This window comes from Sus scrofa, chromosome 2 (assembly GCF_054392235.1).
Source record: "Sus scrofa isolate SSC_HxYL_T2T_F1_AM1 chromosome 2, Sscrofa_HxYL_maternal_Yorkshire_Landrace_v2.0, whole genome shotgun sequence".
NCBI lineage: Eukaryota > Metazoa > Chordata > Mammalia > Artiodactyla > Suidae > Sus > Sus scrofa.
The window spans coordinates 86,511,671-86,533,119 of record NC_139384.1 but is presented as its reverse complement, the minus strand read 5'-3'; the positions used below and the strand labels follow the sequence as shown (position 1 = coordinate 86,533,119).

The window sequence follows — 21,449 nt, the reverse complement described above, 5'->3', positions numbered from 1 at the left end:
CTTCAGAACTTGGGGAGGGTAAGTGTCTGCTGGGTTTGTTTTTTTGTTTTTGCTTTTTAGGGCCAAACCTGTGGCATATGGAAGCTCCCAGGCTAGGGGTCAAATTGGAGCTATGGCTGCAGGCCTACACCACAGCCACAGGAACTCAGGATACGAGCTGCATCTGTAACCTACACCACAGCTCATGGCAATACTGGATCCTTAACCCACTGAGTGAGGCCAGGGATTAAACCCATATCCTCTTGGATACTGGTTGGGTTCATTACTGCTAAGCTGCTAAGCCACAATGGGAACTCCTAATCTTATACTTTTTGTTTTTTTTCCAGGAGAAAATTTTTTTTTCAGTTATATATATATATATATATATGTTTATTTCAGATTATTTTCCATTATAGGTTATCAAGCTTTGAATATAGATCCCTGGAGTTCCCACTGTGGTGCAATGGGATCGGTGGTCTTGGGAGCGCTGGGATGCAGGTTCGAGGCCTACCTAATTCTCTAACAAGAAATGGGAAAGCCCATTGAAGCTGGTGTCCACTTGTCTATGCTGCTACCTAAAGCCCGGTTCCAGCCATGAGCCTCTTCCCAGGGCAGGTCGGTGGTGGCGGTGGCAGGGCAGCTGTCACCACTGTCATCACCATCACCACCACTGGAGCCAAGCCCCTGCATGCCACCCCATCCCTACAAGCAAGCAGTGGCCAGGGAGCCAAGGATGGTACAGACCCATGAGGAAAGGGACAGTGAGCCTTTTTATTGTGGATTAATTCACTTGGTATTAACAATTCCACACAATATTAAAACACTGCAGGAAAGTGGGTATGGCACACCTGGAATTTTTTTTTAAAAATCAGAAATAAAAACCACTGGACATCCAAACACAGTTGGGGTAGAATCTGCTAGAAGCACAGTTTGCTCTGAGAACTGGAACTGGTCTTGACAATGTTTGGCAATGGTCTCTGCAGACAGAGAAGGAAGGGGCAGGGTATTGACATATGGCTTCTTTTCAGAGGACCCCGCACAGGCTCTTGAAGGACGAGCGACCTTTGGTGGCCTCACCGTGTCCCGGAAACTGCCTCTGGTCACTCATGCTGGGATCAGGGGTCCGATGGCCTTTTCCTGCCTGCCTGCAGCTCGAGATGGATGAGCTGCCTGGAGGCCCAGCGACGTCTGGACAGAGTGGCCGGGACATCAAAGGAAGAAAGAGCACCTTCTGCCCGGCCCAGAGGTTTGTGTCCCCATCCCGTGGGCCAGAGGTCACAACCCAGTCACTTAATTCTCGGGCTGGGGGACACCTTGGGAGAGAAAGGGGGAGGGGAGAGGAGGCTGTGGGAGGAGGGAGACTCCAAGTCACCCAGCCCTGCCTTCTTGTGTTTCCTTCACTCCCCTGTGACGTGCTTGAGACATGCTGGTTTCCCCAAGGTCCACTCCTGGCCTCATGGGGGCACTTACGGCCGCCAAAATACCCTCAAAACGTGTTTTCATGCCGACACGTGCACAAGGAAACCACAAGCAGAACACACTGTCACGTGGGCACTGATGCTTCAAGCCTGCATTAGGGACACTGACGATTACTCTACAAGGAGGAAAGGAAGGGAAGAAAGAGGCCCTTTTTCTTGGCTAGAAAGAAGCCCAGAGTGGGGCCTTGCTGACAGCCCCCCCCGGGCTCCGAGACTGTGGTGCTTGGGCAGGGGTGGCCTTGGGTGGGTGGATGGGGAGGACAGTGGTCCAAACCTTCCAGGAGCCTCAGTTTACCAAGACAGCTGGGCCCCTGGCATTCCCACTAGGGGACCCCTGGCCCAGGAGGGGACGATGTGGCCGCTGAACTCAAGTTCCTCCCACCCCTCAGCCAGGGGTCCTGGGCTTTGCTTCCCACTGGCTGCTCGGGTCACTTGGGTGGGGACACGCAGTGGGGCTGGGCTTGGCACAGCTGGCAGGGCAGGGGGTGGAGAGAGAGGGGAGGTCTGGGCCCTGGGGCTCTCCTGACGCTGATCAGGACCCCTCCTGCTCTCGGGGGCCAGGAGTGCATGGCCCCGGCTTGGGCTCAAGGGATTAAGGCTTCTGACCCAGACCAAACAGTTACCAGTCAGCAGAAAGCTGGTGGGGGGGTCCTCGCTGGCAGATGCGCTCTGCCAGCTGCCCCCCTCTGCCCCTTGGCTTCAGTCCCGCCATGCCCTGCCCCCAACTGGGCATGCCCGGGGTTTCTAGAATGAGCTTTGTTTGTCCTGCTGCTCTGTCAGAGTGCAGGCTCCCTGTGCAGTGAGAGGGGGCAGCATCGTGGGGGGGCTTTGGGGACCCTCCCCGCCCAAGTGCTGCTTCAGAGAAGCCAGACTCCCCAGGCCCCAGGTGCTCCCGGACCAGCCGGAGAGAGCTGGATGCCAGGGAGAAAGTTGGCCTTGGTCTGCACCCTGTGTGGGCCGGCTGCGAGGTGCAGCCATGCAAGGTCTGAGACCCAGGGGCACGAGGGGAGCTCGGGGCTCTGGGCCTGGCCCCAAGTGCCTTCTGCCGGCTGCCCAGGATGCTCCTTCTAGGCCTGGGATTCTGACCTCCTCCCAGGTTGCAGGCAGCTGGACCCAGAGCTCAGGGCGGGAGTCCCGGCAGCTGTTGGTAGTGCTGGCAGGTGAGGGCAGGTGTGCGTTGGGCCTGTCCTCCTGCCTCCCATCCTTTAACTGTCCTTGTCACACAGAGGAAACAGCAATTGTAAAAAAGCCTCTGTCCTGTCCCCAACGGTCAACTCTAGGACCTCACATTTCCAAGGATGTTGGGAGACACATCTCATTTCCTCCCGCAGATAAGACGCTCCACGTGGTAGGGCGATAGTGCAGAGGGAGCACTGAGAGTGTCTCTCGAACTCCCCGGCCTTCACAGCTACTTCCAGATAATCTCACACCTTGTTACACCCTGAAGCACCAGGCAGCCCTACTCACTGCGTAGGCCTCCCCAGGCTGCATTTCTGTTTGAAAAATGGCCTTGGAGATGCAGAAAGTGGAGAAAAACAAAGCAAAACAAAACACAGAGGAGCCGAATATGACCACAGCCTCTAACTGCCCACGCCGATGTCTCGTGCTTAAAACAAAAGAAAACACAGCTGGCAGGCACAGTGACCAGACCCCTGGGCTGAAAACCCATTTCTGGGACGGGCGGGGTGCCCAGGAAAGGGCAGGGGCCGCGGCATGGCTGTCGGGTGGCACATGCCATACAAAAGCCACACAACAGGGTGACCCTGGGTGACAGGGATGCATTTCACAGGCAAAGCCCCCCTCCCGGCCCCTAAAATCCACATGTGCAATGTCACACAATCCAGTTTAGCTCTAGGTTCAGCCGATGTAATCTGATTTTAGCGGTTTGGAATAACAAGTTTTCAAATGAAAGGGAGAAAAACTTCCCCCCCAAAAGGTCATTATGTCCCTTCCCAGCCCCCACCCAATCTTATTCTGCTTGAGAGCCCCCCCCCAAAAAAAAGCATCACATCATCAACCTGGCAGAAGTCATCACAAACGGCCAACAGTGTGAGACTTGCCACCTGGCCGGGTTGCCCAGGCCAGCGGCTAGTTCACCCACCTCCTTCCCATACCCTGGCCCAGCTCGGCTCTGAGCCACAACCCAAAGGTCAACTCAGTTTTCAAAAACTGTTAGCACACCACTTGGGCATTTCAGTTATTTCCAATCGGAAGCGGTGCAGAAGCCCGGCCCTTAAGGGGGCTGCATTGCGGGGTCTGAAAATCCATCTGAAATCAGAGGATCCATCTTAACCCATCTGGGCAGTGGCAACTTTTTGCATTTCTTTTGGAATTAAGAGTTTTGCTGGACTCTGTACTGAATGGCGCCCTGACTGGAGGCTGGGTGTCGGGGAGGAGTTGAGCGCAAGAAAACAAAGCTATAAGATAATACAAGGCTTCTTGTCCTTAAAGGGGTTCTCGGAGGCAGGGACTCCCACGAGCAGGGGGTCATTCCGGGCGTGCTGCTCACAGTAGCTCATGAGTTCAGATGAGGCTTTGGAGACCTGCGTGTGGGCACAAGGAGCAGAGAGGAGAGATAAGAAGGGGCCGAGGTACCCCTGTCCACTGCAGCACAACTCACAGAGGCCAAAAGGTGGAGACAACCCCAGTGCCCATCAGTGGTGATGGATAAATAATTCGGTCCCTCCACACAAGGGAGCATCGCTCAGCTGTGAAGAGGAAAGAAGCACTGACACTCGCTACCACGTGGACAGATCTTGAGACCACGATGCTTAGTGAGAGCAGCAGACACAGAAGGACACACAGTGTGGGATTCCATGGATGGGAAACATCCAGAACAGGCACAGCCACAGACACAGAGAGCAGGTTCCTGGTTGTCAGGGGCTGCGAGGGGGAGAGGTGATGCTCATGCGGCCAGACTTCTTTTTGGGATGATGAGAACATTCTGGAATTGGATAGTGGTGATGGTTGAATTAAATACCAGACTGTTTAAGATTAGAGAAGGACTGAGCCTTCTCCAGCAGCTGTGCAGGGTTTGAAGGTAAGGGTCAGATGGATTCAGTCTAAGACTCCATCTCTGCCCAAGAAAGGGCCTGGCAGGAAGATCCCTGCCTGTCCACCACCCCACGTGGGGACAAGCCCTTCCACCTTTCATTCTTGGGCCCTTTGACCCCTTGGGGTTTCAGTGGCTCTGGTAAAGGGCCTGATCCTTAGGACCCTCTGCATCAGAGTCCCCCAGAGAGGAGGGAGACAGGAAGGGGGGGTGGTGGTGCTGGTGGGGCCGGCTGCGCTCTGAGAGCCTATCTGGGCTCCCCCCGCCCTGGGCTCCTCGTTGGTCACTTCGGCCTCCCCCACCCCCGACGCAGCCCCCTTCCCATCCTCGCAGCCCATAGGACCAGGGGAAGGAGTAGGGGGAGAGGAGCGCTCTGGTAAGTCTGCGGAGGGGCTGTTGCACCCCAGACCCGTGGCTGCCGGCTGGGATCTCATTGCTCCGCTTGGAAGATGAGCCTTCCTGGGCCCTGGAGACAGAGGTGCTACGCTCCCTCTGCCTCCGCTTCCACCCGGCCGGCCTCTCAGGGCCGGCCTGGTCGCCGTCTTGGGGCCGCAAAACCTCAGGCGGGACTGGGAGGGTGACCGGTCATGCCCGACTCTGCTCCTACGTTCAAAGCTCGCGGGGAGCCTTCCCAGCATCAAGCCGGCAGTGAGTCAGCGCCCTCCGCCAGCGCCGGGGCTGGCTCGGAGCAGAGGAAAACCACTTCAATGGGGGCCTGCTTTGCCTTTAGGCCCAAGGAATGCTTTGAATGCTCAGAGTCCTGGAATATCCAGACGCCCCGTGGGAGGCCCCCAACACTCCCAGGGCGGTGCAGCAGTCTCCTCCCCACCTGGCTCTGTGGGGGGTGCAAGGAATCACAGCAACTCCCACCCCTCCGCCTGGGCAGTGTCTGCACGCCCCGCCATCCCTTCTTAAGGAGTCCCTACCACCAGCAGCCAGAGAGGATGACGGCGCTGAGGGAAGCAAGGCCTGAACAAACATGAGGTGATGGCTGACTTCATGTGTCCACTTGGTGAGGCCATGGTACTTGGCTGTCTGGTCAAACTGCTAGCCTAGATGTCTCTATGAAGGTATTTTTAGATGAGATTAACATTTAGGAGTTCCCCTTGTGGCTCAGTGGAAATGAATCTGACTAGTATCCATGAGGACATGGGTTCAATCCCTGGCCTGGCTCTGTGGGTTAAGGATCCAGCATTGCTGTGAGCTGGTGTGTAGTTCGCAGACTCGGCTCAGATCCCATGTTGCTGTGGCTGTGGTGTAGGCTGGCAGCTGCAGCTCAGATTGGACCCCTAGCCTGGGAACCTCCATAGGCCGTGGATGCGGCCCAAAAAAACAAAACAAAACAAAAAAAGCATTTAAGTCAATAGACTTTGAGTAAAGCAGATGACCCTCCAGAATGTGGGTGGGCTGTATCTAATCAGTTGAATGCTTTCAGAAAAAAGACTGAGGGTCCTTCAAGAAGGAAGGAATTCTGTCTCCCAAAGGCCTTGGGACTCAAGCTGCATCAGCTCTGCTGACTTCAGACCTGCCAGACCCACACTCCCATGAGCCAGTGCCTTAAAATACCTCTCATGCTCCCCATCTCGCTAATGTATATGTACACTCCTGATTAATCCGGTGGGTAGCTGCAGCATGGCTAATGTGGAAGCACAAACCACCCGTGTCTTCCAGTGGAGACTCCTTGGCCCTCACCTTGCTGCCTGCAAGCGGGGGTCTGGGGCAAGCATCAGCTTTTTGGAGGCAGTTCACCAATCTTTGCAAAGAGGATATGGGTTTGGTGAGAAGGTGATTCTGAAAAGTGTCAGGCACTTTTGTCATGTGAAAAGGCATGACTGGCCCATTGGTCTAGATGCTTTGAAGCCCAAGATGTCATCCTGATGGCCACTTTAGATTCAACTATGAAAACAAATGTGGTCCCTCCTCACACAGAGAGATCACCGAGCTCTTGAAAAGGAGAGAAGCACCAACACTCGCTACCATGTGGACGGACCTTGAGATCATGATGCTCAGTGAGAGAAGCAGATGCAGGACACACAATGTGTGATTCCATGGATGGGAAACATCCAGAACAGGCACATCCACAGAGACAGAGAGTGTGTTCCTGGTTGCCAGGAGCTGGGGGAGGGGAACGGGGAGTGACTGCAAATGGGACAGGGCTTCTTTTTGGGGTGATGGAATGTTCTAGAATTTATTGATGATGGTTGCACAACACTTTGAGATAACCAAATGCCACTTGAATTGTGCACTTTAAAAATGGTTAACTTTATGCAAAAAAAAAAAAAAAAGAAAGAAAAAGAAAAATCCTACAGAGCTGACTGACCAATTATGCACTATGTTATTTTGCTTTGCATGTTCCTGGTCCCTGATGGGTTAAGCATCTGTGAGCAGGAACTGCCTGTCCCTTTTCTTTTCTTTTCTTTTTATTTTTGACTGCACTGTGGCCTGTGGAAGTTCCCAGGTCAGGGATCAAACCTATGCCACAATAGCAACCTGAGCCACTGCTCAGGTTGATATTGTGACACCAGATACTTAACCTGGGAATTCCTGTTTTTTCCTTGTTTAGCACAAAAATAAAAAATGTTTTTTCTTTTTCTTTTTTATTTTATTTCTTTTTTAAGGGCCACACCTGTGGCACATTGGAAGTTCCTAGGCTAGGGGTTGAATCAGAGCTGCAGCTGCCGGCCTGCACCACAGCCACAGCATTGCCAGATCTGAGCTACGTCTGCAACCTACACCAGAGCTCACAGCAACACCAGATCCTTAATCCAGTGGGTGAGGCCAAGGATCAAACCTGCATCCTCATGGATACTAATTGGGTTTGTAACTGTTGAGCCACAATGGAAACTCCTGTTTATTAAAAAAAAAAAAAAATGCAATCAATGCAGAGTGAAGTGATGGAAGTAAACAGTGAAAGGCCCTGTGTCCTCCTTTCCCCAGGGCTGGGTCTCTAATTTCTATTTGCATCTGTTACAAAGGAGCTGGACAGAAATCTGAGGAAAAGGGGGCAGAAGAGAAAGTGCCTGTCTCATGCTGACCCTTTTAGCAGGACCCAACATGGCCTACACTGACTGGTCAATCGCCAGTCTAGATGTCTCATGAAGGTATTTTTAGATGAGATTAACATTTAAATCAGTGCATTTTGAGTAAAGTGGATGACCCTCTATAACATGAGTGGGCTATATCTAATCAGTTGAAGGCTTTCAGAGAAAAGACTGTGGTCCCTCAAGGAGGAAGGAATTCTGTCTCCAAACGGCCTTCAGATTCAAGATGCATCAGCTCTTTCCTGGGGCCATCCAGGGAAGGACCCCCTAGGGCTGGGACTGCTCACAGAACTTGAGGCCTGGCTCTGGTCCCCCTGTGTTTATAAAGTATACTGGCACATCAAGTGTCACAATCACCCGCAATGTATGTTTACATCAATCAGCTGTCCTTCCACTGAGAAAACTGAGGCTCAGAGAGGTTAAATGAGTGGCCCAAGGTCACATAGCAAGAGGCACAGCTGAGTGCAAACCCCTGCTGTCCTGCGAGCCTCCATGCCCACCGTTTGCTGAGGTCATGCCCAGGGTCTCTCTCTGCTCACCTTGATGCGCTCGATCCCGGCCTCGATGCGGAGCTGCTCCACCAGCTTCCGAGCCTGGGCTATGTTGTTAGTGGCTGACATTGTCTGCCATCAGCTTTGGGCCCCTGTCGTCCAGAGAGCTGTGGGGGGAAGCAGACAGATGGGAGATGGCTATGAAGTCCCAGGACTGCAGGTAGAGGACAGAGAGGAGGGCCACCCCAGTTCTGACCGTTAGCCACAGATCTACCATGGGCATCCGTGGGAACATACGTCTTTATTTCTTAGGGATAAGTGCTGAGGAGTGCAATTGCATGTTTAATTTTTTTTTTTTTTTTTTTGTCTTTTTGTCTTTTTGTTGTTGTTGTTGTTGCTATTTCTTGGGCCACTCCCGTGGCATATGGAGGTTCCCAGGCTAGGGGTTGAATCGGAGCTGTAGCCACCGGCCTAAGCCAGAGCCACAGCAACGTGGGATCCGAGCCGCGTCTGCAACCTACACCACAGCTCACGGCAACGCCGGATCGTTAACCCACTGAGCAAGGGCAGGGACCGAACCCGCAACCTCATGGTTCCTAGTCGGATTCGTTAACCACTGCGCCACGACGGGAACTCCTGCATGTTTAATTTTTTAAGAGAATGCTGGACTGTTTTCCAGAGTGGCTGCACAATTTTACATTCCTACCAGCCAGGTACGAGCGACGTTTATTTTTGTAATTCAGCCATGCACATTTTTTCTATTCCCTACGGCAGTGAAGATTCTCCCCCCACCCCACCTTTTTTTTTTCCTTTTTGGGCTGCACCCACAGCACATGGAGGCTGGAGGTTCCCAGGCTAGGGGTCTAATCGGAGCTACAGCTGCCGGCTTACACCACAGTCACAGCCACATGGGATCTGAGCCACGTCTGTGGCTTACACCACAGCTCACAGCAACACTGTATCCTTAACCCACTGAGAGAGGCCAGGGATCGAACCCAAAACCTCGTGGTTACTAGATGGATTTGTTTCCACTGCACCACACTGGGAACTCCTGAAGCGTCTCCCTTTTCCATCCAATCTACCTTTAGTGAGCCCTGGGAGAGTGGTTCTCAGACAGGGCGGTCCTGCCCCCAGGGGACATTGGGCCATGTTTGGAGACATCTGTGGTTGTCATGACTAGGGGGCCCCTGGCTGCTCAACCCCCCACAGTGCCCAGGACAGGCCCCCATAGAGAATGACCCAACCCCAAATGTTGACAGTGCCAAGGCTAAGACGCTGAACCTGATCCCTGCTCACACTACACCCCGGAACAAAGCCCTGGTGGGTCAGACAGTGTAGACCAGGGTGGCCCCCAGCATCTGTGAGTCACCTCCCCTCCCTCCCACTCAGGTGTGTATTTAAATGTGTGCTGAATCCTAGGACCTCAGGGGTCAGAGGGTTGTGGAACCCAGTGTACTGGGGTCAGTGGAATCCCTAACCCTGGGGTCTCACCGGGGGACATACTGCCCCCAGCGGACACTGGGTGACGTCTGGGGACCTCTGTGGTCACAACAGGGGGAGGGTCTCCTGGCATTGAGATGGGGGCCAAAGAATGACTTGGCCCCAGTGTGCACAGTGCCTGGGTTGAGAAAGCTTCCAGTGGGACCCTCATGGTGTTAGCTTGGGGTCTGGGGTGCAGAGCCCAAGTTCAGAGGTCCGGGGAGCCGCCTGGCAAGGCTGACATTTACCTGGTCATTCAGTAGCACTCTGTGCTTCTGTCATGCTACACTGTACCTCTGTCTGCTCCCATCAGGAGAAATGGGTAGCTGCAAAAAAGTAACACTTTCATGTTTTCAAAAAATCTACTTGGCAATAAAAAGGAATGTACTCTGACCTGGCACGTCTTGGATGGACCTCCAGGGAATTGTGCCAAGTGAAAAGGCCAGTCCCCAGAGTCACCAGCGGTATGGTTCCATGTGTAGGACATCTCCGAGATGACAAGGTCACGGAGATGGTTGCAGGGGGTGGCCTGGGAGGGGCCTGGATGGAAAGGTGGGTACCAGGGTCCTCGTGCTGCAGGAAGTGACTGTGGTGGTAGGTTCACGAGTCTGCACAGGGATAAACTTGCAAGAGATGTAATATACACCCAAGCACAGCTGCGGGAATCTGTGTCAGATGGGTGGTCGCCCCACCCCGGCTGTGACCCTGCTTGCACTGGGACATCGCGACCACGGGGGGAAACCGGGTGAAACATGCAGGGACTTTCTGTGATTTGGTACAATTGCGGGTGTATCTACAGGGATCGCCATCCAAGTTTCCATTAAAAAAGATCCCTGCCACATGGCTGGCTCTCTGCCTTCCCGCCAGACACCCAGGGCCCTTTCTGGGTCAGAAAAGGCCCGCATGTGTCTGCTCTGGGTGCACAGGGCCCACGTGTGGGCTTCCAGAGGGCTCTGATTCAGTAGACAGCTTCAAAGCGGCCACAAAATATCCAACTCAGGGAAAACCGCCCTTGGTTCGGCTTAAAAATACCTAAATTACTCAGCGCTAAATATAGACGCTTGCAGAGAACAAATGGGTGGCCCCATGGTATGTTTTCCTTGGAATGCTGGGGAGTCCTGCTCAGCACCCACACTTGGAGTGGCCACCAGGACCCCAGGAGCCCTGGCCACCTCATGGGGCTACCTCCAACCATGGTCTCTGTCCTAAGCTCTGCACCGCGGGCTTTCTGTCTGGCACAGGGCCCTGAGAGGCTCTGTCTGGGCTGGGTTACAACTCCGACGGCCAGAGGCAGCTGCAGTGGGGTGTGTGTGTGAGTGCACACACGTAGGTATGTTTATGTGTATGTGCAAGTGTGAGTGTGAGTGCATGCACACGTGTGTACATCAGTGTGTATATATCTGTGTGCATGTGTGCACGTGCATGAGCGGCTGAGCCGCCAGGACCAGACAGACTGTTACGGCAGCCTAGGCCGCACACTGAAGCCCTGGTCCTGGCAGGTGTTGCCGTCAGTCGCAGCCTCACAGGCCAGCGTGCCCCCCAGGATCAGGTCAAGTCCCACAGGATGGGCGGCGGTGGTGCTGAGTCAGCCCAGGCACAGGCCTCACCAGCTGCTTCTCCACCAGAGGCACGTGACAGCCACGGGCACCGACCTGGCTGGGCCTGCCCAGGCTGGTGGAGCCTTAAAAGGCCCTGGAACCAGGCAGGGCCCTGGGAAGCTCAGGGGAGAGAGCGGGAGCAGGTGGCTCCAGGAGTTGGGGGTGAGGTGGTCGGAACTGCAGGCAGTGGTCAGTCTCCCAATTGTGGGTTCAGCCTCTGTGGAGAGGCCGGTTGAAGCCTGGTGAGGCCAGGGTCACGACTTGGGGTGAGGTTTGCCTAAAAATAGAACCTTAACAGAGGCCACCAGGCCCTGGCTGGCATCCCAGGAAAGGGCTAGGAAGTCACCGGGTTCAGGCTGGCGCCCGCAGAAAAATCAGAGGCACATGGCTGAAAGGCAAGGACCGGGAAGGCCAGTGCACAGGGGACGCCTGGGGAGCTGTGCTGATTATGAAGGGAGGGTCATTACCCACATGTTACAGATCTGGGCTGAGGTATCAGGCCCCAGTGCACATGAGAATTAAATACGGCCGGGGAGAGTGCTATTCTCGATGGTGGACTCGGGGATGGCCCCTCCTTAGAACAGGGGCTCACCCCTGAGGCACTGCTGGCACTGCGGCGGGTCACTCTCCGTGGGGCTGTCCAGAACACTGGGGGTGTGCAGCAGCCTCCCCAGCCCCCACCTACTCAATACCAGGAATACTCCCCACCCTAGTCATGACAACCACCGACGTCCCAGTCATGGCCCTGTGTCCTTTGGTGGCAGGAACCTCTGGGTTAGATGAGGCCTCGTTTTCACAACCAAAGAAATTCTGTATAAAAAGCCATAGAATGAAAAAGAAAATATTCACAGGTTGGTGAAAATGTACAGGGTAATGATTCTCTGCTACGGAGAAGTTACGTTCTATCAACTGAAGCAACAGAACAAGGGGAGAGGCTCAAAAGCTATGATCATATACAAGTATCTACAACTTCTTCATGGCAAATTGATAAAACTATAACCCCCAGACCAGTGACTAGGAAAATTCATGGCAGTAATAAGCTAGAAGGTGGCCTCTTTGTCACCAATGAAATATTAGGAATGGACTCACTTGAGTAATTCATGTAAGACGTGATTTAACTGGTAAAACACAAAGTGAATGAAGCAATGGAGGGAAGTAGGCTGGAGGAATCATGAACTGCCACCACTTTGTTTAAGTGGGACACCAGGAAGCCACAGAAAAGTGGCACCTGATGGAGACAGGAATATGCTCATCCCCAACGCTCTGGTCTTGTCAGCCGACCTCAGTCTCACAAACTGGACATCAAGAGCTACAAGGCTGGGAGTTCCTGTCGTGGCTCAGTGGTTAGCACACCCAACTAGCATCCATGAGGATGCAGGTTCAATCCCTGGCCTCACTCAGTGGGTTTAAGATCTGGCGTGGCCATGAGCTGTGGTGTGGTGGCAGATGCGGCTTGGATCCTTCGTTGCTGTAGCTGTGGTTTAGGTTGGCAGCTGTAGCTCCAACTTGACCTCTAGCCTGGGAAGCACCATGTGCCAAGAGTGGGGCAATAAAAAGAAAAAAGACGAAAAAAAAAGAAAAAAAGAGCTACATGTCTGTCCCCTCAAATCCCTCGCTGGGGCATTTATCCCAAGGGTAAAAACCAAAAGAAATAAAAAGTTGTATATAGAAGATGTTTACAACAGTGTTATTTATAATAGGTTAGAATGAAAAGCACATGTTCTGCAATGGGGGAATGATGGATTCAATGGGGTGTTTTCCTGGTGGAGCCTTAGGCCACTGTTATAAATGGTACCTGAAGATGTGGAGACGGGAGTTGTTACATGAAAAAAAAAAAAAAAAAAAAAGAAGGGATATGTATGAAGTGAGGATGTACTGTTATTTACCACTATATTAAAATATACGTGGATAAAGGCAGAAAGGGAACCTCGAAGTGACAGTCTGGTTAGTGATTGTTCTTATGAATTCCTTTAATGAAATGATTTCCATTAAGGTCAGTTTGCATCCAGGAAAATCCTTGCTTTTGGACGTGCAGTTGATGAGAGCTTACATACGCCAACAGTCCTCCTATAGCCAATACATTATCAGGAAAGCTGTGGTGATCATTGATGTACAGGTTTTTGTAGAACCTGTCTCCATTTTTCCTGGGTAAACTCCTGGGCGTGGGACTTCTGGCCACTAGGAGAGGTGTATATTTAACTCTACAGGTTAAACATTTTCAAACAATTTCCAAAATCAACTCACTATTTTGTATTTTGAAATAATCACGGGCAGGCAGTTGCAAAAATAGTACAGAGAGTCCCGTGCACCCTTCTCCCTGCCTCCCGGGATGGTGACATCTTATGTGACTGTGGGACAATATTAAACTGGGACCCTGGAATTGGCCTGATGCTGTGCTGTGCTCAGGCTCTACCAGCCCTTCCACGACTCATTTGTGCAGAAGCGATTTCAGTCATCACACATCCCTCCATGAAGGTCTGGTCTAAACATCGCCTGTCACGGCCGTTGTCCCTGACTGAGAGCCAGGTTGCTCCCTGCTGTACCTCCGACAGAGCCAGGCCACTCGCCAGCAGACCTGCCACTGAGACCACCCCCACTGACATCTGTGGCTGGATCATTCTCTGTGGGGCTGTCCTGAGCACTGCAGGGGTTTGAGCAGCATCCTGGCTCCCAAGCACTCTGTGCCAGGAGCATCCTCAGTTGTGACAACCACAGATGTCACCAGACAGTGCCCAGTGTCCCCAGGAAGCAGGATCTAAAGCTTTTATGAAACTCTCTCATCAGAAGAAACCTTGCAGCCAAAAGAGGTTCATTTAGGTAAAAGGCAAACAGCTTTTTGGAACTGAAATGGTTCAGTTTGAACTGAATGGTACTGACTGAAATAGAAGTTTGTTTCAAAAGGGGTTTAAATTTCTTTCTTTTTTCTTTGTCTTTTCTAGGGCTGTACCCGTGGCGTATGGAGGTTCCCAGGCTAGGGGTCTAATCGGAGCTGTAGCCGCTGGCCTATACCAGAGCCACAGCAACGTGGGATCTGAGCCAGGTGTGAGATGTACACCACAGCTCACAGCAACGCCGGATCCCTAACCCAATGAGCAAGGGCAGGGATCGAACCTGCAACCTCATGGTTCCTAGTTGGATTCGTTAACCACTGAGCCATGATGGGAACTCCCAAAAGGGGTTTAAATTTCTTAACTTCCACTGACCTTTGTGACTGGCAGAAGTCACATGGGGCCAGGGCTTCCCTCAAACTCAATCAACAATACACTTGGAGGCAAGAGCACAGGCCCTGGGGGAAAGCACAGGAGGCGGAGCCCTGTGGAAAGTGGCAGACCTGAATTCTGCCCAAGCTCCCAAAGCTGCGTGTGGCTTGGGGAAAGTTATCTCCCTGCTCTGAGCTCTGGGAGCTCTGTTCACTGATCAGAGCGACACTCCCTCTCAAAGCAGGGCCTAGTGAACCTCTAGGTCCCCAAGCTCCTGTGCAGGAGAACAGGGACCCCAGATGCTGGCAGCCATGGGGAGGGCCCTCTTTCAGGAACCCGTAGCAATTGCGTAATGTAAACACAGTTGTTGGTGAGCCAGAATGAGAGATGAGGTGACCTGGACTTTCTGTGCCCAGTGAACGTGGATGGGCCGGTTTGTTGGAAGCTATTGAGAAATCTCGTTCCACTCCAAGTTTGCTGGCTCTGAGGTGGCCTCGCCCCTCACCTGCCCAGGGGCTTGGGCAGGGCAGGTTGTCACCAAGCCCACCTGGCCCAGGGGAGATCCAGTTTGAAGTGGATCATATTGCAACTAGGGGTGGATGAAACAGAGCCAGAGCTGGAGAGACCTGAAATGGTCCATTTTCTTGCCCTCTGATCTGACCTGTGCAGGCCCCTCCCCTACTGAGCCTGAAACAGAGCTGAGGCTGAGCTTCTTTCGGCTGGGCTCCGAGCCCCAAGAGTCCCTGATGCTGGTCATGCTCAGTCACTTTCGTGCCGGTTTTGGACACAATTAGCATCGGGTGACCCTCCGTTGTGTAACTTGCCTGCTGAGTCCACCGAAGTCATGGGTCTCGGGGAGAAGCAGGGCCTCCTCCCAAGGGACAAAGGCCACCAGTTCCTGAAGATACAATGTGCATTTACAGCCTGGCTCTGCCTTCAGTCTCAGCTCAGCCTCCTTAACCCGGAGAGGAGAGTGGATTCCCATCTGTCCTCCTGCGGTTCTGAGATCACGATGACCTACATCAGTGGCCCCCTCCTCAGCCCCCTGGACTTTGGATAAAAATCTCTACCTGCAGATTTTGCTCATATGATTGTGGGCCAGCTTGTGTGGACAGGCTCTCCTGCTGAGGGCAACTGGCAAAGCTGCACAGAATAGAGAAACTTGAAGGCACTAGAGGGCTAGTAAGAGAGTGAAGGACTTCCATCCAGGAGCTAGGGGAGGATGGAAGCCCAGAGGTCTGGTTTTGGAGCTACTTTTTCCTGGCGGGGAGGGTTTGCTAAGGGGCTGAGTGATACCTCTATTGGCCTCACAAGGCTAGGGGTGCAGAGGTGGAGGTCCAGGGCCTCCTAAGAACAGAGAGATTGAGGTGCTCTCCCTTAGTATAAGCAGAGATAAAAGCACTTAGTATAAGCAGGGACAAAAGCCTTCTAAGAAAAAGGTCCATAGGAAGCAGAAAGACCCTCACAGCTACTGCCTCTGAGTTTGGCATAACCTTAGTCCCTGATACTGAACTGAGGCAACCTTAGATTGCTAGCAGCCCTAGGTGCTGGACAGAAGTAAACGTATGTGAATCCTTTCTGTTGGAGAACAACAGTATCTTAGGCTTCAAATTATTTCCACAAATAAGTCAGCAATCACAATATCTAGCACACAATCAGAAATGACCAGGCATATGAGAAGACAGGACCACGTGAACAAAAATCAGTAGGAGCAACAGGCAATACAAAAAGACTCACAGGGGTTCCATACACTGGAAGTGACACATTCTTAAAATAACTACGTTCAGGAGTTCCCATTGTGGCTCAGTGGTTAACAAATCCGACTAGGAACCATGAGGTTGTGGGTTCGATCCCTGCCCTTGCTCAGTGGGTTAAGGATCCGGATTGCCATGAGCTGTGGTGTAGGTCACAGACACGGCTCAGATCCCAAGTTGCTGTGGCTCTGGCATAGGCCGGTGGCTACAGCTCCGATTAGACCCCTAGCCTGGGAACCTCCATACGCTGCGGGAGTGGCCCAAGAAATGGCAAAAAGACAAAACAAAACAAAACTATGTTCATTATGTTCGGGGATTAATAGGTAAGATTGGAATTTTAGCAGCGAATTGGAAACCACAGAAAAAGAATCAATGGACATGTGGAAACTGACAATATCTGAAATGAACACAATGGAAGAAGTAGTATCATTGGAGGAAATTAAAGAGAAAATCAGTGAACTAGAAGATAGGAAATATCCAGAATGAAGCATGGAGACACAAAGGGAAAGAAATCACAGGAGACAAGGTCAAAGACGCAGTGGATTACACGGTCTGATCCACACGTAACTGGACCTCTGGAAGGAGAGAGAGAATGAAGCCGAAGCAATCTTCGAAGAGATGGTGACTGATAATTTCCCAAAATTGATCAAAAAAGGACTCTAAATCTGACTAGGAACCATGAGGTTGTGGGTTCTATCCCTGCCTTGCTCAGTGTGTTAAGGATCTGGTGTTGCCGTGAGCTGTGGTGTAGGTCGCAGACGTGGCTCAGATCCCGAGTTGCTGTGTCTCTGGTGTAGGCCGGTGGCTACAGCTCTGATTCAACTCCTAGCCTGGGAACCTCCATATGCCGCAGGAGTGGCACAAGAAATGGCAAAAAGACAAAAAAAAAATTAAAAAAAAAAAGTGACCCTTAGCCACAGATATAAGAACCCTAGAATCTGCAGGAAAAATATTTTATTTTTTTGACTTTTTTTTTTTTTTTTTTTGGTCTTTTTGCCTTTTCTTGAGCCTCTCCTGTGGCATATGGTGGTTCCCAGGCTAGGGGTCTAATCGGAGCTGTAGCCACTGGCCTACACCAGAGCCACAGCAACTTGGGATCCGTTAACCACTACGCCACGACAGGAACTCCAGGAAAAATATCTTAGAAACTAACAGAGAAATGGCCAATGAGCACAAGAAAAAGTTCTCAGACTTCCTTTCATGGCTCTGTGGAAACCACTCTGACTAGCATCCACATGGATGCAGGTTCGATCCCTGGTCTCTCTCAGTGGGTTAAGGATTTAGCATTGCCTGAGCTGTGGTGTAGGTTGCTGATGTGGCTAGGATGCTGCATTGCTGTGCCTGTGGTGTAGGCCAGTGGCTACAGCTCTGATTTGACCTCCATATGCTGTGGGTGTGGCCCTAAAGAGACCAAAATAAAGAAATAAATAAATAAATAAAAAGAAAGAAAGAAAAGTTTCTCAATGACTAGTTATCAGGGGAAGTACATGGGAAAATCATCAAAGACTGCTTCAAAACCACTAGAGTGGCAAAAATCTAGAAGACTGATAGGAGGATGTGGAAACACTGGAAGTTTCACATTACTGACGGGAGTGTACCGCAGTACTACCACTCTGGAAAATGGGTTAGCAGATTCTTAAGAGGTTAAACACATACTTAACCTATGACCTCGTAATTCCTCTCTTAGGGATTCATCCAAGATAAATAAAAACATTTCCACAAAATGACTTGTACAAGACGTTCATATGTCTGCAGTTAAAACAGCAAAAATTGGAAGTAACCCAAATGCCCCTACAGGAGTAATAGGAGAATGGATAAACAAACAGTGGTAACGCAAGGATCTGGTGTTGCCACTGCTGAGGTGCAGGTTCAATCCCTGGCCCCAGAACTTCTGCATGCCTCGGGCACAGCCAAAAAAAAAAAAAAAAAACACCACTCTGTCAAGTGAAGGACAGACATTAGAAATATTCTCTATCTCGACTAAGGTGTTGGTGTACACAGGTTATAGATTTGTCAAAATTCATCAAACTATATGTGTAAAATCGGTTCATTTTACAGAAGAATTAGACCTTAATAAAATCAGTTCACTATAAAACAAACAAACACAAGCTGCAGGAGAGAAAAGGACAAACATTTTGACAGACCCATTGAAAATTCTAGACTTGGTGAAAATAACCGTCAAGAATTAGGGTAAAAGAAAGACATTTTCAGACAAATGGAAAGACTCCGTCACCAGCAGATCTGCCTTATTAAAGGCAAAATATGGCATTTTGGTTACTGGGTTCCAGGGGTTGGAGTCCCTAGTACTACTTTGGGAGGTGGCTCATTTGAATTGTGTGATTTTTCACACAGAAAAAATGAAGTTAGCATCTAAAACAAATATACATATGTTTCCATCTGCTGCAATGGGTCCAGAGCTAGAGTGATGGGGACCAGGCCAGCCATCCCTGGAGACTTCTCGGTCTAGCTGACCCCTCCCTCTACTGCCCCAGAAGGGCCCTCAGCAGCCCCAGACAGACTCCTTTGCCCCCTCCCCACCCCCTCCATCCCTCCTCTCAACAGCTGGAGCAACACCTGAAAACATCTTTGAGTCTGTCCCTGCCCTACTCAGAAACTCCCCAGGGCCCCTGAGCCCTCAGAAAATCAAGTACAAAGTCAAAGCTTGTCACTCAGTCACTCACTTTCCTCTTCCTGGAATTCCACCCCCCAACCAGCCTGCTTGCTTTGGACTAAATGTTGTGTCCCGCCAACCCGCACATACAGAATGCATGATGAAGCCCTATTCCCAATGTGACGGTATCAGGAGGTGTGGCCTTTGGGAGGTGACTGACTAGGTCATGAGTGTGGACCCTCATAAATGGGATCAGTGCCCTTAGAAGGGGCTGAAGTAACCAGAGTTCTCTTTTTCCACCCCCTGGGTAGAAGTGCTCCCCAGGTCATGCAACGCACCATCCTGGGCCTTTCTGCGTGGGGTCACATCTTGTATGGGGACCTGTGTTCACCCAGGTGATTGGTACACCTGTCTGCCTGCCTCTCCCAAGGGCTGGCAGTTCCTTATGATATCTTTTTCTCAGGATGTTTTTCTCAGAAATATCTTCCACTCTGACCCCCTGAAGCATCATCACAGTGTGACTGCTCTGCCTAAAACCATCTCAAGTTGAAATTTTAAAGAGAAATAGGATATTTCACATCCACAGAATCACACAATCTGTGTCCTTCTGTGTCTGCTTCTCTCACTGAGCATTGTGGTCTCAAGGTCCATCCATATGGTAGCAAATGTTGATGCTTCTCTCCTTTTCATGGCTGAGTGATATTTCATCATATGCATGGAATGACTTTTTTTTTTTGGCTTTTTAGGGCCACACTGGCAGCGTATGAAGGTTCCCAGGCTAGGAGTCCAACAGGAGCTGCCGTTGTCGACCACAGCCATGCCAGATCCAAGCCGCATCTGTGACCTACACCACAGCTCATGGCAACACCAGATCATTTAACCCACTGGGTGAGGCCAGGGATTGAACCTGCAACCTCATGGTTCCTAGTTGGATTTGTTTCTGCTGGGCCATGATGGGAACTCCCTGGAATGACATTTTTAAGTAAACATTTTGCAAAAAAAAAAAAAAAGAAAGAGGGAGTTCCTGTTGTGGCTCAGCAGTAACGAACCTGACTAGTATCCATGAGGACGTGAGTTCAATCCCTGGCCTCCCTCGGTGGGTTAAGGATCTGGTGTTGCTGTGAGCTGTGGCATAGGTCGCAGACAAGGCCTGGATCCCATGTTCCTGTGGCTGTGATGTAGTCTGGCAGCTGCAGCTCCAATTTGACCCCAGCCTCAGAACTTCCATATGCCGTGGGTTCGGCCCTAAAAAGAAAAAAAGAAAAGAAAAGGAGAAAAAAAAAAAAAAAAAAGAAAAAGAAAAAGAAAAGGAAGAAAAAGAAAAGCCCTCATCTTGGTGTTGAAGTAGAAGCTATATATTTTCCTAATCAGAAGGAAAGTACGTACAACCACTATGGAAAACAGTATGGAGATATCTCAGAAAAATATAGAAACTTTAAATATAGAACTACCATATGACCCAGCAATCCCACTCCTGGGCATGTAACCAGACAAAACTTTCATTGAAAAAGATACATGCACTCCTATGTTCATTGCATCACTACAAACATTAGCCAAGGCATGGAAACAACAATCAGCAAATGTCCATCGACAGATGAATGGATTAAGATGTGGTGTATATACACAATGGAATATTACTTAGCCATAAAAAAGAAAATAATGCCATTTGCAGCAACATGAATGGAACTAGAGACTCTCATACTAAGTGAAGTCAGTCAGAAAGAGAAAGACAAATACCAGCGGGGCACGGTCCCTGTATCGTCCATGGCCCAGTGCATTTGGCAAAGAGTATAGACATGGGGGGACCCAGGTCTGAGGGTCTCCACACACTGGGGGGTGATGCTTCTTTTTCTGAGGAAGGACTAGGGCAGAACACTGGGGACATCAGTGACACCAGCACTGGGCCTGGGGCAGGCCTGAGTGGCCACCAGCGTCAGAGAAAACCCTGAGTGCCTCCTGTCTGGTTATGGTTTGTAAGTGATGCTGGGGATCTTGGAGTTCCCGTCCTTTTTTTTTTTTTTTTTTTTATCTTTTTCAGCCACACTCACGGCATACGGAAGTTCCCAGGTCAGGGATCAAATTTGAGCTGCATCTGTGAACTACACTGCAGCTGTAGCAACACCAGCTCCTTAACCCACTGTGCCAAAGAGGGAACTCTGCATTTTCTCCCAGGACATGAGCAGGCTGTCCTGCCAGCTTCCAACACGGCTACACGTGTGTGCTCCTGAGAGGCCCCTGCATAATCACCTCTGCCCCCATGGAGGACAGCCCCTCCCCACCCCCCAGGAGGACTTATCATGTCTCTGTTCCTTTGCTACTGCTGGCTGGTGTTTCCTGGCAGTCATGTCTGCTTCCTTCTGGCTGGGCGGGTTAGATGGGGTAATGGGCACTCCCTCAGGCAGGCCAGGCACTGTGGGCTCTAAGGTGGCTTTCTACTCTGGGTCTGCCAGGATGCCTGACATGACTATGTGTCCGGATCGCTCTTGTGGCGGGGTGGGGGGAGGAACACATGGCAGACAGGGATCTGAGACCTTGTTGGAGGCAAAGCCAAGAAGCAGCCAGCCAGCCTGGGGCCCCGAGGCTGAGGCGCAGGGCAGATGGGAGAGTGGGATGGGCATGTAGCCCAGGCGGCCAGGGAGGACACCCCATCCCGCAGGGCATCTCTGGCAGGCAGACACAGAGGCCCCAGCAGACATGCCCCCTGCTCAGCCTGCGATGCCATCTCAGCACCGGAGGTGCTTTCCGGCTGCTCAGGAAGCAGTGACA

The 21,449-nt window shown here is 51.3% G+C and overlaps 1 protein-coding gene across 6 annotated transcripts in view; it reads right to left on the bottom strand.

Moving 5' to 3' along the window:
• Positions 1-730: 730 nt before the first annotated feature.
• Positions 731-21,449, bottom strand: part of GNG7 (G protein subunit gamma 7) — a 153,938-nt gene continuing 133,219 nt past the window's right edge. For 3 of the 6 annotated variants that reach the window (XM_021084181.2, XM_021084179.2, XM_021084178.2), the window contains 2 exons: positions 8,090-8,208; positions 731-4,000 (listed from right to left, as the gene is read on the bottom strand). In XM_021084181.2, coding sequence (XP_020939840.1) covers positions 3,875-4,000; positions 8,090-8,170 — 207 coding nt within the window. In that variant the 5' untranslated portion in view covers positions 8,171-8,208 and the 3' untranslated portion in view covers positions 731-3,874. Of the gene's footprint in view, positions 5,772-7,288; positions 8,209-9,768; positions 9,847-20,690; positions 21,251-21,449 lie in introns of those variants that run through there. The other 3 variants (XR_014837919.1, XR_014837920.1, XR_014837923.1) reach the window with 3 other exon arrangements.